At 40.5% G+C, this 17122-nt stretch overlaps 1 protein-coding gene and 1 pseudogene across 6 annotated transcripts in view; both read left to right on the top strand.

The window, feature by feature from the left end:
- Positions 1–17122, top strand: part of TOPBP1 (DNA topoisomerase II binding protein 1) — a 72378-nt gene that overhangs the window by 17298 nt on the left and 37958 nt on the right. For all 5 annotated transcript variants that reach the window (XM_064587520.1, XM_064587528.1, XM_064587525.1 and 2 more), the window contains 2 exons: positions 9796–10112; positions 10765–10937. In XM_064587520.1, coding sequence (XP_064443590.1) covers positions 9796–10112; positions 10765–10937 — 490 coding nt within the window. The remainder of the gene's footprint in view (positions 1–9795; positions 10113–10764; positions 10938–17122) is intronic.
- LOC123841232 (glyceraldehyde-3-phosphate dehydrogenase-like) lies at positions 10964–14709 on the top strand (annotated as a pseudogene). Its single transcript, XR_008505814.2, has one exon. The product of XR_008505814.2 is annotated as a glyceraldehyde-3-phosphate dehydrogenase-like (transcript).

The following is a 17122-nucleotide window of genomic DNA, read 5'->3' on the forward strand; positions in this document are numbered from 1 at the left end:
CTAGTATTTTGGTGAGAATTTTTGCATCCGTGTTTATCAAGGATATTGGTCTGTAATTCTACTTTTTGATGGGGTCTTTGGTTTGGGGATCAAAGTAATGGTGGCCTCATAAAACGAGTTTGGAAGTTTTCCTTCCATTTCTATTTTTTGGAACAGTTTCAGAAGAATAGGTATTAATTCTTCTTGAAATGTTTGGTAGAATTCCCCTGGGAAGCCATCTGGCCCTGGGCTTTTGTTTGTTGGGAGATTTTTGATGACTGCTTCCATTTCCTTAGTGGTTATAGGTCTGTTCAGGTTTTCCATTTCTTCCTGGTTCAGTTTTGGTAGTTGATACATCTGTAGGAATGCATCCATTTCTTCCAGATTATCTAATTTGCTGGCATAGAGTTGCTCATAATATGTTCTTATAATTGTTTATATTTCTTTGTTGTTGGTTGTGATCTCTCCTCTTTCATTCATGATTTTGTTTATTTGGATCAATTTTCTTTTTGATAAGTCTGGCCAGGGGTTTATCAATCTTGTTCATTCTTTCAAAGAACCAGCTCCTAGTTTCGTTGATCTGTTCTACTGTTCTTTTGGTTTCTATTCCACTGATTTCTGCTCTGATCTTTATTATTTCTCTTCTCCTGCTGGTTTAGGCTTTATTTGCTGTTCTCTCTCCAGCTCCTTTAGGTGTAGGGTTAGGTTGTGTACTTGAGACCTTTCTTGTTTCTTGAGAAAGGCTTGTATTGCTATATACTTTCCTCTTAGGGCTGTCTTTGCTGCATCCCAAAGAGTTTGAACAGTTGTGTTTTCATTTTCATTTGTTTCCATGAATTTTTTAAATTCTTCTTTAATTTCCTGGTTGACCCATTCATTCTTGAGTAGGATGCTCTTTAGCCTCCATGTATTTGAGTTCTTTCTGATTTTCCTCTTGGGATTGAGTTCTAGTTTCAAAGCATTGTGGTCTGAAAATACGCAGGGAATGATCCCAATCTTTTGGTACCGGTTGAGACCTTTTGTGACCCAGGATGTGATCGATTCTGGAGGATGTTCCCTGGGCACTAGAGAAGAATGTGTGTTCTGTTGCTTTGGGATGGAATGTTCTGAATGTATCTGTGAAGTCCATTTGGTCCAGTGTGTCATTTAAAGTCTTTATTTCCTTGTTGATCTTTTGCTTAGATGATCTGTCCATTTCAGTGAGGATGATGTTAAAGTTCCCCACTATTATTGTTGTCGATGTGTTTCTTTGCTTTTATTATTAATTGGCTTATATAATTGGCTGCTCCCATGTTAGGGGCATAGATATTTACAATTGTTAGATCTTCTTGTTGGATAGACCCTGTAAGTAGGATATAGTGTCCTTCCTCATCTCTTATTACAGTCTTTGGTTTAAAATCTAATTTGTCTGATGTAAGGATTGCCACCCCAGCTTTCTTTTGGTGTCCATTAGCATGGTAAATGGTTTTCCACCCCCTCACTTTCAATCTGGGGGTGTCTTTGGGTCTAAAATGGGTCTCTTGCAGACAGCATATCGATGGGTTTTGTTTTTTATCCAATCTGATAGCCTGTGTCTTTTGATTGGGGCATTTAGCCCATTTACATTCAGGGTGACCCTTGAAAGATATGAATTTAGTGCCACTGTATTGTCTGTAAGGTGACTGTTACTGTATATTGTCTGTGTTCCTTTCTGGTCTATTGTTGCTTTTAGGCTCTCTCTTTGCTTAGAGGACCCCTTTCAATATTTCTTGTAGGGCTGCTTTCGTGTTTGCAAATTCCTTTAGTTTTTGTTTGTCCTGGAAGCTTTTTATCTCTCCTTCTATTTTCAGTGACGGCCTAGCTGGGTATAGTATTCTTGGCTGCATATTTTTCTCATTTAGTGCTCTGAATATATCCTGCCAGTCCTTTCTGGCCTGCCAGCTCTCTGTGGATAGGTCTGTTGCCAGTCTAATGTTTCTACCATTGTAGGTTACAGATCTCTTCTCCCGAGCTGCTTTCAGGATTTTCTCTGTGTCTCTGAGAAAATTAGATGTCGGGGTGTTGACCTATTTTTATTGATTTTGAGGGGGGTTCTCTGTGCCTCCTGGATTTTGATGCCTGTTTCCTTCCCCAAATTAGGGGAGTTCTCTGCTATAATTTGCTCCAATATATCTTCTGCCCCTCTCTCTCTTTCTTCTTCTGGGATCCCAATTATTCTAATGTTATTTCGTCTTATGGTATCACTTATCTCTCGAATTCTGCCCTCGTGATCCAGTAGTTGTTTATCTTTTTCTCAGCTTCTTTATTTTCCATCATTTGTTCTTCTATAGCACTAATTCTGTCTTCTGCCTCATTTATCCTAGCAGTTAGAGCATCTATTTTTGACTGCACCTCATTAATAGCCTTTTTGATTTCGACTTGGTTAGATTTTAGTTCTTTTACTTCTCCAGAAAGTGTTTCTCTAATAACTTCCACGCTTTTTTCAAACCCAGCTAGTATCTTTAAAATCATCATTCTGAACTCTAGTTCCTACATCTTACTAATGTCCATATTGATTAGGTCCCTGGCAGTCAGTACTGCCTCTTGTTCTTTTTGTTGAGGTGATTTTTTGCATCTTGTCATTTTGTCCAGAGGAGAACAGATGAATGAGAGAACAAAATGCTAACAGGGTAACAACGTCCCCAGAAAATATACACTAAACAAATCAGAAAAGACCTGAAACCGGGGGGAAAGAAAGGGAAAGAAAGAAAAAAGAAAAAGAAAAAAAATAGAAAAAGATAAAAACAAAACAAAAACAGAGTATGATCAGATATGATCAGGCTGGTGCATAGATCAGTGCCACACACTAGATTTTGGGTGTATTTTGGTCTGTTAGAAGAAAGTGCCTCCCAAAATTTTAAAAAAAGAAAAACTTATATATGTACAAAAATAAGGGTAAATACGATGAAGGGATGAAATGACTGTAAAGATGAAAATTATAAAAGATTTTATAAAAGGAATTGATAAGTTGGTTGAAAAAAGAAGAGGATTTAAAAAAAAAAAAAGAATGTGATCAGGCAGGAGGAGACCAGAACAAAGCCATACACTAGAGATTTAGGGTATATTTTGATCTGTTAGAAGAAACTATCTCAAAATTTTAAAGAGAGAACAACTTACATACATATACCAAAAATAAGGGTAACTATTTTGAAGGCATAGAATATGACTCTAAAAATGAAAAATGTATTTTTTAAAAAAAGGGATTGATAAGATGTTGGTTGAAAAAGGGAAAAAGAAAAATTAAAAAAAAAAAAAATTAACTTTGAAAGACTAAAGAATCATGAAAGACTAAAGCCATGAATTCTATGTGCAGTATTCCCCTAGCACTGGAGTTCTGCCATTCTCATCGGTAAACTTGGTCTTGGCTGGCAGTTCTTGCTGATCTTCTGGGGGAGGGGCCTGTCGCAGTGGTTTTCAAATGTCTTTGCCAGAGGCGGAATTGCCCCACCCTTGTCGGGTGGGCAAAGTAATCTGCTCTGGTTTGCTCTTGGGAGCTTTTGTTCCCTGCAACTTTCTGTACAGCTTTGGAGGCCGAGAGTGAAAATGGCAGCCTCCCAATCTCCACCCCGAGGAGCTGAGAACTCGGGGCCCCACTCCTCAGTGAGCCCCCAGAGAAAAGCAGTCAATCACTCCCATCTCCCGGGTCTCTGGCTGCACTCCGTGCTCACCCGGCCTGTGACCGAGCATTTCTCTCTCTGGCTCACGACCCCGTGTGGAGTCTCCAAACCCAGCAGATCCCTGTGGTGCGCTCCCGCGCTGCTCCTCCCAGGGGAGGAAGGGGAGTCTCCCCAGATCTGCCACTTGTTGGGTCCCTGCTGGAAGTGCAGTGGCCCTCCTGTGCCACAGATCCCAGTTTATGGCAACCCCGAGCTGAGAGCCCGCGCCTCGGCTCTGTCTCTGCAGCCGGCTTCCTTGCTCCAATACCTGGGAGCTCTGCTGCACTCAGGCACCCCCGGTCTTTGTGTGACCCCAAGGGTCCTGAGACCACACTGTCCCACGAGGTTTCCACCCCCCGCTTAGCCACTGGAGCGACATCCCTCAGCAGAGCCAACTTCTAAAAGTTCCAATTTTGTGCTCTGCAGCTCTTTCACTTGCCTACGGTATCAGCTGATGGAGGCCCCCTCCCCCACCATCTATCCTCCCGAATATCGCCTTGGATTCACTTCTCCGCACGTCCTACCTTCCAGAAAGTGGTCCCTTTTCTGTTCAGAGAGTTGTTGCTATTCTTTTCTTTGATCTTCTGTTGAGTTTGTAGGTGTTCAGAATGGTTTAATCCCTATCCAGCTGAATTCCTGGGACCAGACGAAATCCAGGTCTCCTACTACTCTGCCATCTTGCTCTGCCCCAAGTATTTTGTAGTTCTTAAAGCAAAATTATTTTGGGGAGAGCTTGTTCAGTATGAGACTTATCAAGAAGTGTGTGTTGGGCTTCTAAATGAGATCTGTTTGAAAAGGGGGTTCTATTATCCAAATAAATGGAAAGGACTGCTGTAGAACATCTAATTTATTCTGAGTCACTTAATAACTTCAGGGTTTTATGACAGTCTTAACTCTGGGAAAGAAACTGAGGATTGCGGATGGGAGGTGGGGGGGATGGGGTAACTGGGTGATGGCCCTAAGGAGGACATGTGATGTGGTGAGCGCTGGGTGTTATATGCAACTGATGAATCATTGAACACTACATCAAAAACTAATGATGTACTATACGTTGGCTAATTGAATTTAAATAAGTAAAAAAATTGTCAAAGAAATAAAAACTTCAGGGTTTTACTTGCAGTTTGTAAGAACTTAGTATTGCTAGTTTGTTTTTATAGTACTAGTTTAAAATTCCTTGTGGTTTCCATCTTCCCTCTCACCAGCAGTATATAGACATTAAACAGAGTTGTTTCTTTTGCCTTCTAGGTGTGATTACAAAGTAATTATAAAGGGAAACAACTTTTTTTTTTAAGATTTTATTTATTTATTTGACAGAGAGAGACACAGCGAGAGAGGGAACACAAGCGGGGGGAGTGGGAGAGGGAGAAGCAGGCTCCCCGCAGAGCAGGGAGCCCGATGCGGGACTCGATCCCAGGACCCTGGGATCATGACCTGAGCCGAGGGCAGTCGCTTAACCGACTGAGCCACCCAGGCGCCCAAAGGGAAAAAACTTTTTATGTTTTATATTAAGAATAGCTATTTTAGGGGCACATGGGTGGCTCAGTTGGTTAAGCGACTGCCTTCGGCTCAGGTCATGATCCTGGAGTCCCAGGATCAAGTCCCACATCAGGCTCCCTGCTCAGTGGGGAGTCAGCTTCTCCCTCTGACCCTTCCCCCTCTCATGATCTCTCTCTCTCATTCTCTCTCTCTCAAATAAATAAATAAAATTTGAAAGAAAAGTATAGCTATTTTATTTTTAAAGATTTTATTTATTTGAGAGAGAGTACATGAGCGATGGGGAGGTGGGGAGAGGGAGAAGCAGACTCCCTGCTGAGCAGAGAGCCCAGCGTGGGGCTCGATCCCAGGACCCCAAGATCATGACCTGAACTGAAGGGAGCTGCTTAACCAATTGAGGCACCCAGGTGCCCCAAAAATAGCTATTTTAAAAACTATAGGAGCGATAACTATGTTATTGCCTTTGTGTGTCATATCACCTTTGTTTCCATCTAAGCTTATTCATCCTCCGATATCTCTAAAATTATAAATACACTCATGTCTCTTATTCTCTATAGTACGAAACTGAGGTCAAAGAGTCTCCTGATCTACTGATCAGTAAACGCTTTAGATAAAACTGTTCTTCTTCAGAGTGTCAATAAGAGTAATTTAAATACTTGTATGAAGTAGGAAAGTTTTATTTATAAAGATTTACAACTTTTTTTATATGGCAAGAATTAGTTTAAAAATTAAACTTAATGTCTTTTGGAGATGAGGATAGAAATAAGAAGATGGCACTTTATATAACATAATGTTACGGTCTCTGAAGTCAGATAGCCTTTGGTTTATGTCTCATTTCTACCACTTAACTATATGACTTCAGGCAAGTTACTTAACCTCTTTAAGCCTGAGATTCTCGTTGAAGAAAGAGTATAGATAAACCATAGTGGGGTGCCTGGGTGGCTCATTTGGTTAAGCATCTGACTCTTGATTTCAGGTCAGGTTATGATCTCAGGGTCTTGAGGTCAAGCCCCATGTCAGACTCTGCACTCAGTGAGGAGTCTGCTTCTCTTCCTCTTCCCTCTGCCCCTCCCCCCTCTCGTGCGCGGGTACGTGCTCTCTCTCAAATAAGAATAAATAAATCTTTAAAAAAAAAAAAAGATAAGCCAGTAGTATCATCATCAGAGTATCACGAGCACTAATTACATACATGTAAAGCACCTCAGCACACTGCCTGCATAGGCGAATAAATGAAGAATCCTTGAATAACTTCCAGGCTTCTTGAGATCTCATAAAGTAGGGCTTGGCAGATTTACTTTGTAAAGGAACGGACAGTAAATACTTTAGTCTTTGTCAACCATGTTTTGTCTCTGTACATATTCTGTTTTGTTTGGGTTCTGCTTTTTACAACCATTTAAAAATGTAAAAAACATTCCTTTTTTTTTTTTAAGATTTTATTTGAGAGAGAGAGTGAGCACAAGCACGGGGGTGGGGTGGGGGGAGGAGGGAGGGTTGCAGAGGAAGATGGAAAAGCAGGGAGCCGAACTTGAGCCTCAGTCCCTGGACTCCAGGATCGTGACCTGAGCCAAAGACAGCCGCCTCATAAAGCCATTTTTTTAAAGATTTTATTTATTTGTCAGAGAGAGAGAGCACAAGCAGGGAAAACAGCAGGTAGAGGGAGAAGCAGGCTCCCCGCTGAGCAAGGAGCCCAATGTGGGACTCAGTCCCAGGACCCTGGGATCATGACCTCAGCCAAAGGCAGATGCTTAACTGACTGAGCCATCCAGGTGTCCCGCATAAAAGCCGTTCTTAACTCACAGGCTGCAGGCCCAGTTTGGCCCCTAGGCTGTAGTTAGCCAGTCCCTGTACACAGCACCACTAGAGTTATCAAAAACTAAGTTTTTACCTTTTTTTTTAATTTAAATTTTACTTAGTGAACATACAGTGCAATATTGGTTTCAGGAGTAGAATTCAGTGATTCATCACTTACAACACCCAGTGCTCATCACAAGTGTCCTCTTTAATACGTATCACTGATCTAGCCCATTTCCCTCCATCAACTCTCAGTTTGTACTGTATCCTTAAGAGCCTCATATGGCTTGTTTCCCTTTCTCCTTTTTTAATTTTCCCTGTTTCCATATGTTCATTTGTTTTCTTTCTTAAATTTCACATATGAGTGAAATAATTTGGTATTTTGTCTTTTTCTGACTGACTTATTTCACTTAACATAATACACTCTAGTTCCATCCATGTCTTTGCAAATGGCAAGATTCATTTTTTTGATGGCTGAGTTATATTCCATTGCGTATATACACACCACATCTTCTTTATCCATTCAGCTTTTGATGGACGTCTGGGCTCTTTCCATGGTTTGGCTATTATGGGCATTGCTGCTGTAAACATTGGGGTGCAGGTGCCCTTTCGGATCACTGCATTTGTATCTTTGGGGTAAATGCCCAGTAGTGCAATTGCTGGGTCATAGGGTAGATCTATTTTTAACTTTTTGAGGAACCTCCATACTGTTTTCCAGAGTGGTTGCACCAGTTTACATTCCCACCAACAGTGTAAAGGGTTCCCCTTTCTGTGCATCCTCGCCAACACCTGTTGTTTCTTGTGTTGTTAATTTTAGCCATTCTTGCAGGTGTGAGGTGGTGTCTGATTGTGGTTTTGATTTGTATTTCTCTGATGGTGAGTGATGTTGAGCATCCTTTCGTGTGTCTGTTAGCCATCTGGATGTCTTCTTTGGAAAAGTGTCTATTCATGTCTTCTGCCCATTTCATTACTGGATTATTTGTTTTTTGGGTGTTGAGTTTGATAAGTTCTTTATAGATTTTGAATACTAACACTTTGTCTGATATGTCATTTGCATATATCTTCTCCCATTCCGTAGGCTGCCTTTTAGTTTTGTTGACTATTTCCTTTGCTGTGCAAAAGCTTTTTATCTTGATGAAGTCCCAATAGTTCATTTTTGCTTTTGCTTCTCTTGCCTCCAGCAGCGTGTCTAGTAAGAAGTTGCTAGGCCAAGGTCAAAGTGGATGCTGCCTGTATTCTCCTCTAGGATTCTGACAGTTTCCTGTCTCAACATTTAGGTCTTTCATCCATTTTGAATTTATTTTTGTGTATGGTGTAAGAAAGTGGTCCAGTTTCATTCTTATGCATGTTGCTGTCCAGTTTTCTTTCCCAACAGCGTTTGTTGAAGAGACTTTTTTCCACTGGATATCCTTTCCTGCTTTGTTGAATATTAGTTGACCATATACTTGTGAGTCCATTTCTGGGCTCTCTATTCTGTTCCATTGATCTATGTGTCTGTTTTTGTGCCAGTACCATACTGTCTTGATGACTACAGCTTTGTAATAGAGCTTAAAATCCAGAATCATGCCTCCAGTTATGTTTTTCTCTTTCAGAATTGCTTTGGCTATTTGGGGTCTTCTGTGGTTCCATACAAACATTAGGATTGTTTGTTCCAGCTCTGTGAAAAATCTGGTCGTATTTTGATAGGGATTACATTAAATGCATAGATTGCTTTGGGTAGTATGGACATTTTAACAGTGTTTGTTCTTCCAATCCATGAGTATGGAATGTTTTTCCATTTCTTTGTGTGCTCTTCAATTTCTTTCATAAGTGATCTCTAGTTTTCAGAGTACAGATCTTTTACCTCCTTAGTTAGGTTTATTCCTAGGTATCTTACTGTTTTTGGTGCAATTGCAAGTGAGAGCGATTCCTTGATTTCTTTTTCTGCTGCTTCATTATTGGTGTATAGACATGCAACAGATTTCTGCACATTGGTTTTATATCCTGCAACTTTGCTGAATTCATGTATTAGTTCTAGCAATGTTTTGGTGGTCTTTCAGGTTTTCTGCATATTGTATCATGTCGTCTGCACAGTAAAAGTTTGACTTCTTCCTTGCCATTTTGGAGCCTTTTATTTCTTTTTGTTGTGTGATTGCTGAGGCTAAGACTTCCAGTAGTATGTTAAATAGTACTAAGTTTTTACCTTTTAAACTTCTAGCCTTGAATCGCCAGTGTTTATTGCATATTAGGGACTATATATGTTTTGTTACTGACATTTATGTTTTTTTCTTCTAATTATCAGCCAACTTGATTCTGAAATGTAATAATTGAGACTATTTGCTTGGGTCCTTCATCAGTTGTTCTCTTAAATCCATGTTGTAGTAGCTAAGCAGCTGTAATCTCAATATGAAAATTTTAGGTTTTTGAAAGATAAGGAACCATAAAAAGCAATAACCGTAATTCTCTTATTGTATTTATACAGTTATTTCCACGTGAAGGGCTTGACCACTTAGGCCATTCCTTCTGTTTTTTCCCTAATGATATTTTCTCAATTCTGGTGTGAATTAGCAAAACAGTTTGGGGACTGAGACAGGCCCAGGGAGTTACTAGAGCTTCATAATTTTCAATTAATTGGAGTTTCTAGTATACTAGGAATACCTAGAACAGTGACATGATTGCTGTTGTCATTCCTAATGGAAGATGGAAATAATGACAGTACTCTTGGTAGCCAAGAAAATGGGATGAGTTTGTATCCTTTCCTCATTGTGTACTTACTGAGCCTTAGTTTTTGTGACTGTGGTCACAGTTCTCAGGCTTCATGTTACCTTTAAGTGTAAGATAAATTTTCTGCTAGATGACATTTCTTTTTCTCTTTCAGTTGAAGCTGTGAAGTCTGAAGTTGAGCCCTTCAATGACTCTACTCATATTTCTCTGCAAGAAGAAAATCAGTCTTCTGTCACTCGTTGCCTCCCTGACACTTCTACAATTACTGAAGAAGGTTTATTTAGCCAAAAGAGTTTCCTTGTTTTGGGGTTTAGTAATGAAAATGAATCTAATATTGCAAATATCATAAGAGAAAATGCTGGAAAAATCGTGTCCCTTCAGAGCAGAATTGTTGCTGATTATGCTGTGGTTCCGCTACTGGGGTGTGAAGTAGAAGCAACTGTGGGAGAAGTTGTCACAAATACGTGGCTGGTAAGAAAACCCTGTAGCAGTTGAAATGTAGTGTTGAAGGATATCAGGTGCTGAGAGTGTTAATATTTATTTCCTAAGCAATTCAGTTTAGGTAAATCGGTGTTTGAGCAAGGTTTAGATTTTGAGTTTAGCAAAGGGAATTGTAAGAGGAAAATATGCAAGTTTTCTTGGTCCCAGTCTTGGCAGAGTAGAGCTTATTGTTTCCCTGGGGCCACAGCAGCAGCATTCCTTCTTAAGATGTTACCCCAGGTCATCTCATACTATTTCAGTCCTCCTTGTTTTCTCACAACCAAAGCATAGGTGCACTTTTGTATTGTTCTTTTTTATTGGCTGAACACTGGTAATTTCACCATTTTTTTTTAACTTTCCAAGAGTTAAGAGGAAAATTTATAAACTAATACTTGGGGAGAAATTAAATTTACCATAATATTTAGTAAGTTAAATGATAAACCTGCCTGATCTTAATATCCTGTGTAATGAATTAATTTTTTTAATATAATGTGAAGTGTATTGAGAATGAGCATACACAAGGTTACTTTCAAGTAAAATCGCTTTTCATGTAAACTAAAATTACTGCTACTGTAACTAAACCAGTGTTAACCACTAGTTGCTTATTTCAGGTTGCTGTTCTTGTGTCTCTTGTTTTTAAAAGGTAACTTGTATAGACTATCAGACTTTAATTGATCCAAAGTCAAATCCTCTCTTCATGCCAGTCCCAGTAATGGCAGGAATGACTCCTTTAGAGGATTGTGTTATTTCATTCAGCCAGTGTGCAGGAGCAGAAAAAGATTCATTGACATTCTTAGCAAATCGCCTTGGAGCAAGGTATGTAGTATTTTTTGTGCACTTGCTATCATGGTGTACCTTTTGACTTATTGGTGAACATTCAAACTGGAATTGAGCTGGGTGTCTTTATAATGTTTATGGGTAGTGTGTCGTGTACCTGTGTGATGGCTCAGTACTACTAGATGGATACCTGGCAAAGGTTCAGACCATGGGCATTAGTGCTTACCTACCAGGAAAGGGAATATATAAAGCTGATACGAGGGCCGTTATTGAATATTGCACATCCAAGCATTATTCCCTTCCATGGGCCATACGGGAGATTTATTCTTTTTCAGTAATGAATACTTGGGAAGGAAAAATAAGTACTTGAAAATTGCTTCCAAAATTCAAATTAGCCCAACCCCTAAGTGAACCTTAAGTGGTAACTGTTTTAAAAGGAAGTAGAAAAGTTATATCAGTAAATGTAAATGAAATCAACTTTTATTTTAAAAAACAGTTCTTTTTTGGGGCGCCTGGGTGGCTCAGTCGTTAAGCGTCTGCCTTCGGCTCAGGTCATGATCCCAGGGTCCTGGGATCGAGCCCCGCATCGGGCTCTCTGCTCCACGGGAAGCCTGCTTCTCTCTCTCTCCCACTCCCCCTGCTTGTGTTCCCTCTCTCGCTGTGTCTCTCTCTGTCAAAGAAATAAATAAAATCTTTAAAAAATAATAAAATAAAATAAATAAAAAACTTCTTTTAGATTAGATCTTGAAGCAACACTTAAAATGACTTTAAAGAGACACACCTAAAACAAATTGATTCAGAATATCTGGGAAAAAAAAAGATGGGCAAAGGTATGTCAAAGAAATGCAAACAAAGGAAAGGAGGGGTTGCACTTCTAATGTCAGACAAGTTTGGATTCAAATGAAAAAGCATTAAGTAAGAAAAAGGAGAGCATTGTAAATAGCTATTCACACTGAAGTTAAAATATATATATGCCAAAAAGAACATGACTATCATCCATAAGACGAAAACATTAGGAGATACAAGGTGGAATCAACAGAAATACATTACTTGTAGGAGACTTTAATTTCCATCTTTTATTTCATAAGAGGTCACATAGAAAACAGGGAAGGATCTAGATTTCAATAGCATAGTCATCTACCCTGAAACAGAAAACATACCTTTTCAAGTGCCTGTAGAACACTTAGAAACATTGCCTATAAAGAAATTGGCCACAAAGAAAACCTCAGTAAATTCCCTGAAGTAGAAAGAGTACAGACCATACTCTCTAATCATGATGCAAAAAGACTAGAAATGAATAGTAAAAATAGAAAATGAAAAGACCTGGGGTGCCTGGGTGGCTCAGTTGGTTGAGCAGCTGCCTTTGGCTCAGGTCATGATCCCAGAGTCCTGGGATCGAGGCCCGCATCGGGCTCCCTGCTCAGCAGGGAGCCTGCTTCTCCCTTTCCCTCTGCCTGCCACTCTGCCTACTTGTGCTCTGTATCTCTCTGTCAAATAAATAAATAAAAAATATCTTTAAAAAAAAAATGTAAAGACCTTATAAACTGGACATTTTAGAACTATTTCATAACTCTTGGTTCCAAGAGGAATTCAAACCCATTTATAAGCCTAGAAATCATTATCAACAGTTCTTTACAATGGTAATAAGCAATCCCAGTGCCCAGATTGTGATCCAAAAATACCATTTCCTGCTAAAAGAAACTAAAATGTAAAGAAGTGATTAATTCCGGGGGCGCCTGGGTGGTTTAGCCCCTTAGGCATCTGCCTTTGGCTCAGGTCTTGATCCTAGTGTCCTGGGATCGAGCGCCACATCATGCTCCCTGCTCAGTGGGGAGCCTGCTTCTCCCTCTCCCTCTACCCCCCCCCCCCCCCCACTCATGCTCATCCTCACTTGCTCTCTCTGTCTCTCTGCACTCTCTCTCAAATAAATAAAGTCTTTAAAAAAAATTAATTCCAGGTCTGGGGCAGAAAAGGTATCAGTGAGTATGGAACATTTTGTCAGACCAGATAGCAAGAACTGCTAAGGAAGTTGTGTCAAAAGGACCACTGGACAAAGACAGGAAAATTTAAGTATCACTAAAGGGAATAATAGCAGTGGATCCAAACACATCAAATAATGTTTAAATCATGATTTCATAATGACTTCCAAACAAAGCTAATTGGTCATGTTTGAAAGATGCTGGGAAACCAGCCCATTATTTGAAAGCTGTCAGATAAAGTGAAAGGATCAAGTATTTATCCTGCCTTTCCTATGTAATCTGTATCAGAGTACCGTAATAATGGATAAGACAGTTTCTCTTTAAGAGGTATTCCAACAAATAAATGAAGAAGGATAGGGTTATAACTCCTGATGAATGAAAACACCTAGGCCCTGAAAATCAATAATCACATAATAAAAAGGAAAACAGACATTATATGCCTCCTGATGAAGAACACACTACCACCTTAAAGTGGCCTTACCAAAATGATAAAACCTCAATCTGATGAAGTTTCTAGATTCAACTACTGATTTATAAGAAATAGGAGAATAGGCTCTCTGCTCCTCCCTGTTCGACAGACAGCCGCATCTTCTGGTGCAGTGCCAGCCACGTCCCTGAGACACAATGGTGAAGGTCAGAGTGAACGGATTTGGCCATATTGGGTGCCTGATCACCAGGGCTGCTTTTAACTCTGGCAAAGTGGATGTTGTTGCCATCAATGACCCCTTCATTGACCTCAATTACATGGTCTACATTTTCCAGTATGATTCCACCCATGGCAAATTCCACGGCACAGTCAAGGCTGAGAATGGGAAGCTTGTCATCAGTGGAAAGTCCATCTCCCATCTTCCAGGAGCGAGATCCCGCCAGCATCAAATGGGGTGATGCTGGTGCTGAGTATGTTGTGGAGTCCACTGGGGTCTTCACCACCATGGAGAAGGCTGGGGCTCACTTGAAGGGCAGGGCCAAGAGGGTCATCATCTCTGCTCCTTCTGCCAGTGCCCCCATGTTCATGATGGGTGTGAACCATGAGAAGTATGACAACTCCCTCGAGATTGTCAGCACTGCCTCCTGCACCACCAACTGCTTGGCTCCTCTGGCCAAGGTCATCCATGACAACTTCGGCATTGTGGAGGGACTCATGACCACCATCCATGCCACCACTGCCACCCAGAAGACCGTGGACGTCCCCTCTGGGAAGCTGTGGCGCGACGGCCGAGGGGCTGCCCAGAACATCATCCCTGCTTCTACTGGCACTGCCAAGGCTGTGGGCAAGGTCATCCCTGAGCTGAACGGGAAGCTCACTGGTATGGCCTTCCGTGTCCCCACCCTCAACGTGTCCGTCGTGGATCTGACCTGTTGCCTGGAGAAAGCTGCCAAATACAACGACATCAAGAAGGTGTGAAGCAGGCATCAGAGGGCCCCCTCAAGGGCATCCTGGGGTACACTGAGGACCAGGTTGTCTCCTGCGACTTTAACAGTGACACCCACTCCTCCACCTTCGATGCCGGGGCTGGCATTGCTTTCAACAACCACTTTGTCAAGCTCATTTCCTGGTATGACAATGAATTTGGCTACAGCAACCGGGTGGTGGACCTTATGGTCTACATGGCCTCCAAGGAGTAAGAGCCCCCTGGACCACCAGCCCCAGCGAGAGCAAGAGGAAGAGAGAGGCCCTCAGCTGCTGGGGAGTCCCTGCCCCAACTTATCCCCCAAAACACTGAGAATCTCCCGAGCTCCACCATTTCCATCCCAGACCCCCCTGAAGAAGGGGAGGTCATCAATAAAGTATACTGTACCCAGCCAAAAAAAAAAAAAAAAAAGAAATAGAATAACATGTTAAACTATAGCACAGAAATGCAGTTAGCAAAATCCAGACTCTGAGATAACTTTGTTACAAATAATGCAGTGTCTTCAACAAATATGTATTAAGGGGAAAGGGAAAGAGGACGGAGCCTATAAGCTAAAAGACAAAAAAAAAAAACCTGTAGTTTTTAAAAATGCGCTACGTGATAAAACTAAAGAAAGGTAAGGAAGTGATTGCCACAAATATCCATATAGTGGCTACTACTAAGAAGGGAGGTATGGAGAGGTTGTAATTGGGCAAGGGACACATTGGAGAGGTTCTGGAGTAGCTGGCAAGATTCTGTCATCTGATGTAGGTAGTAGATACAAGGGTTTTCACTTAATAATAATTCACTAAATTTTGTATTTCCTTTTTCACTGTCTTCTGTATTTGAATTATACTAAACAATAAAAAGCTTTTTGAAAAAAACTAAAGTTGCAGAAAATCTAGAAAGTAACAATAGCAAAAGTATGACACCCAAGTTCCAGGGGTTAAACTAAAGCAGTGCTTGGAGAAAAATTTAGTGAAGTAGCTGTTAATAAATATCAATAAAGTGGCCAATTAATATCCAGAAATCATTGACCTTCATACAACCAGTTAGAAAAGCTAATGAAAAGTAAGTTTGCAATGAGAGATAAAATACTTACCAACAGGTTTAACATGAAACTTGGAAGAGCTACAGAAGCTTATAAAATGCTATTAAGGGAACAGTAGAAAAGATATCCATGTTCTTGGAAAGAAGATTATAAAGAAGTTTCTATTGTTCAGTCCCCTACATTAATGTATAAATTAAACATCCCAGTTAAAATGCCATCCAAATTTTTTAAGGAGGGCAATAAGCAAACAATTCTTGAATTCATAAGAAAAGGTTAGCAAGCAGGAAAGTCATGAAAATTCCGAAATAGAATAGTTATTTAAATATACTTTGTAAAACCTCACTAAATAATAGTGTGGCTTTAATAAGTTGCAGAAAGTTCAGTGAACGAGCAGAAAGTCTAGAAATAGACCAAATACAAACAGGAATTTAGTGTATGATAAAAATGATATTCTGGGGTGCCTTGGGTGGTGAATCAGTTAAGCATCTCCCTTCGGCTCAGGTCATAATCTCAGGGTCCTGGGATCAAGCCCCACATGGGGCTCCCTGCTCAGTGGGGAGTCTGCCTCTCCCTCTCCCCCTCCCCCCTGCTCATGCTCTCTCTCTCTCAAATAAATAAATAAAATCTTCATTAAAAAAAAAAAGTGATATTCCAAGGCATTGAAGAAGAGAGATGGCTTATTCAGTAAATAGGATTCAATAAAGTTAGAGCCACATCTCATACCAAAATAAGTACCAAATGGATCTATGAGTTAAATGTGAAAAATGAAACCATGAAAGTGCTAGGAAAAATGTGGGAGATTTAAAGAATCTTAAAAGTGGGAACTAGAGCATAAAACCCAGAAGCTGTTTTAAAAAAAAAATTCTGGGGCGCCTGGGTGGCTCAGTTGGTTAAGCGACTCCTTCGGCTCAGGTCATGATCCTGGAGTCCCGGGATCGAGTCCCGCATCGGGCTCCCTGCTTGGCAGGGAGTCTGCTTCTCCCTCTGACCTTCCCCCTTCTCATGTGCTCTCTCTCAAATAAATAAATAAAATCTTAAAAAAAAAAAAAATTCTGTTTATATGTCAAGTGGTGGACTTCTCTTTTCTGTTCCCATGTTCTCTGTGTTTAATAAATATTCTGTGATTTTGAACAAGTCACTTAATTGTATCTTTTCCCAGGTTGTATCTTTACAGTTGTAAAAGGGACACCTGGGTGGCTCAGTCACTTAAGCGTCTGCCTTGGGCTCAGGTCATGATCTTGTGGTCCTGGGATTGAGCCCTGCATCGGGCTCTCTGTTCAGTGGGGAGTCTGCTTCTCCCTCTGCCTCCTCTGCCTGCCGCTCCCCCGTTTGTGCGCACAGACGTGCACATGCTCTCTCTCTCTCTCTCTGACAAATAAATAAACTCTTCAAAAAAAACCAAAAAACAATATTTTGTAAAATAGTGCTATTTCACAAATATTAAGGGTATCAAATGAGATTATGTCTGAAAATGCTTTGGGAAGACATAGTGGGCTAGAAAGATACAGTGTGTTATTCATACCTTTTCTGTGCTCCCTGACTATTCCATGCCTCCTTTTGGGAAGAAGGGCCAAGGTGGGTAGGTGATGACTAATTAAGGAGGTAATTTTCCTGGTTAGTTCTTGAAAGTCTATTTAATTTGCTTATGTTTTTATAAAAAGTTTTACTGTAGCAATACATTTTTATCTTTGAGTAAGCATTTGTAAGAGGATTCGAAACATCAACTTTTTATCAGCGAGTATTATATGTAGAACTCTAACAACAGCTGTATTAGAAATTTCCTTCTTAGCTTGCTCACTAGTT

The sequence above is a fragment of the Mirounga angustirostris genome, unplaced genomic scaffold (genome assembly GCF_029215605.1).
Source record: "Mirounga angustirostris isolate CCGP_5_RB_7025 unplaced genomic scaffold, mMirAng1.0.hap1 SCAF_1, whole genome shotgun sequence".
NCBI classification, from domain to species: domain Eukaryota; kingdom Metazoa; phylum Chordata; class Mammalia; order Carnivora; family Phocidae; genus Mirounga; species Mirounga angustirostris.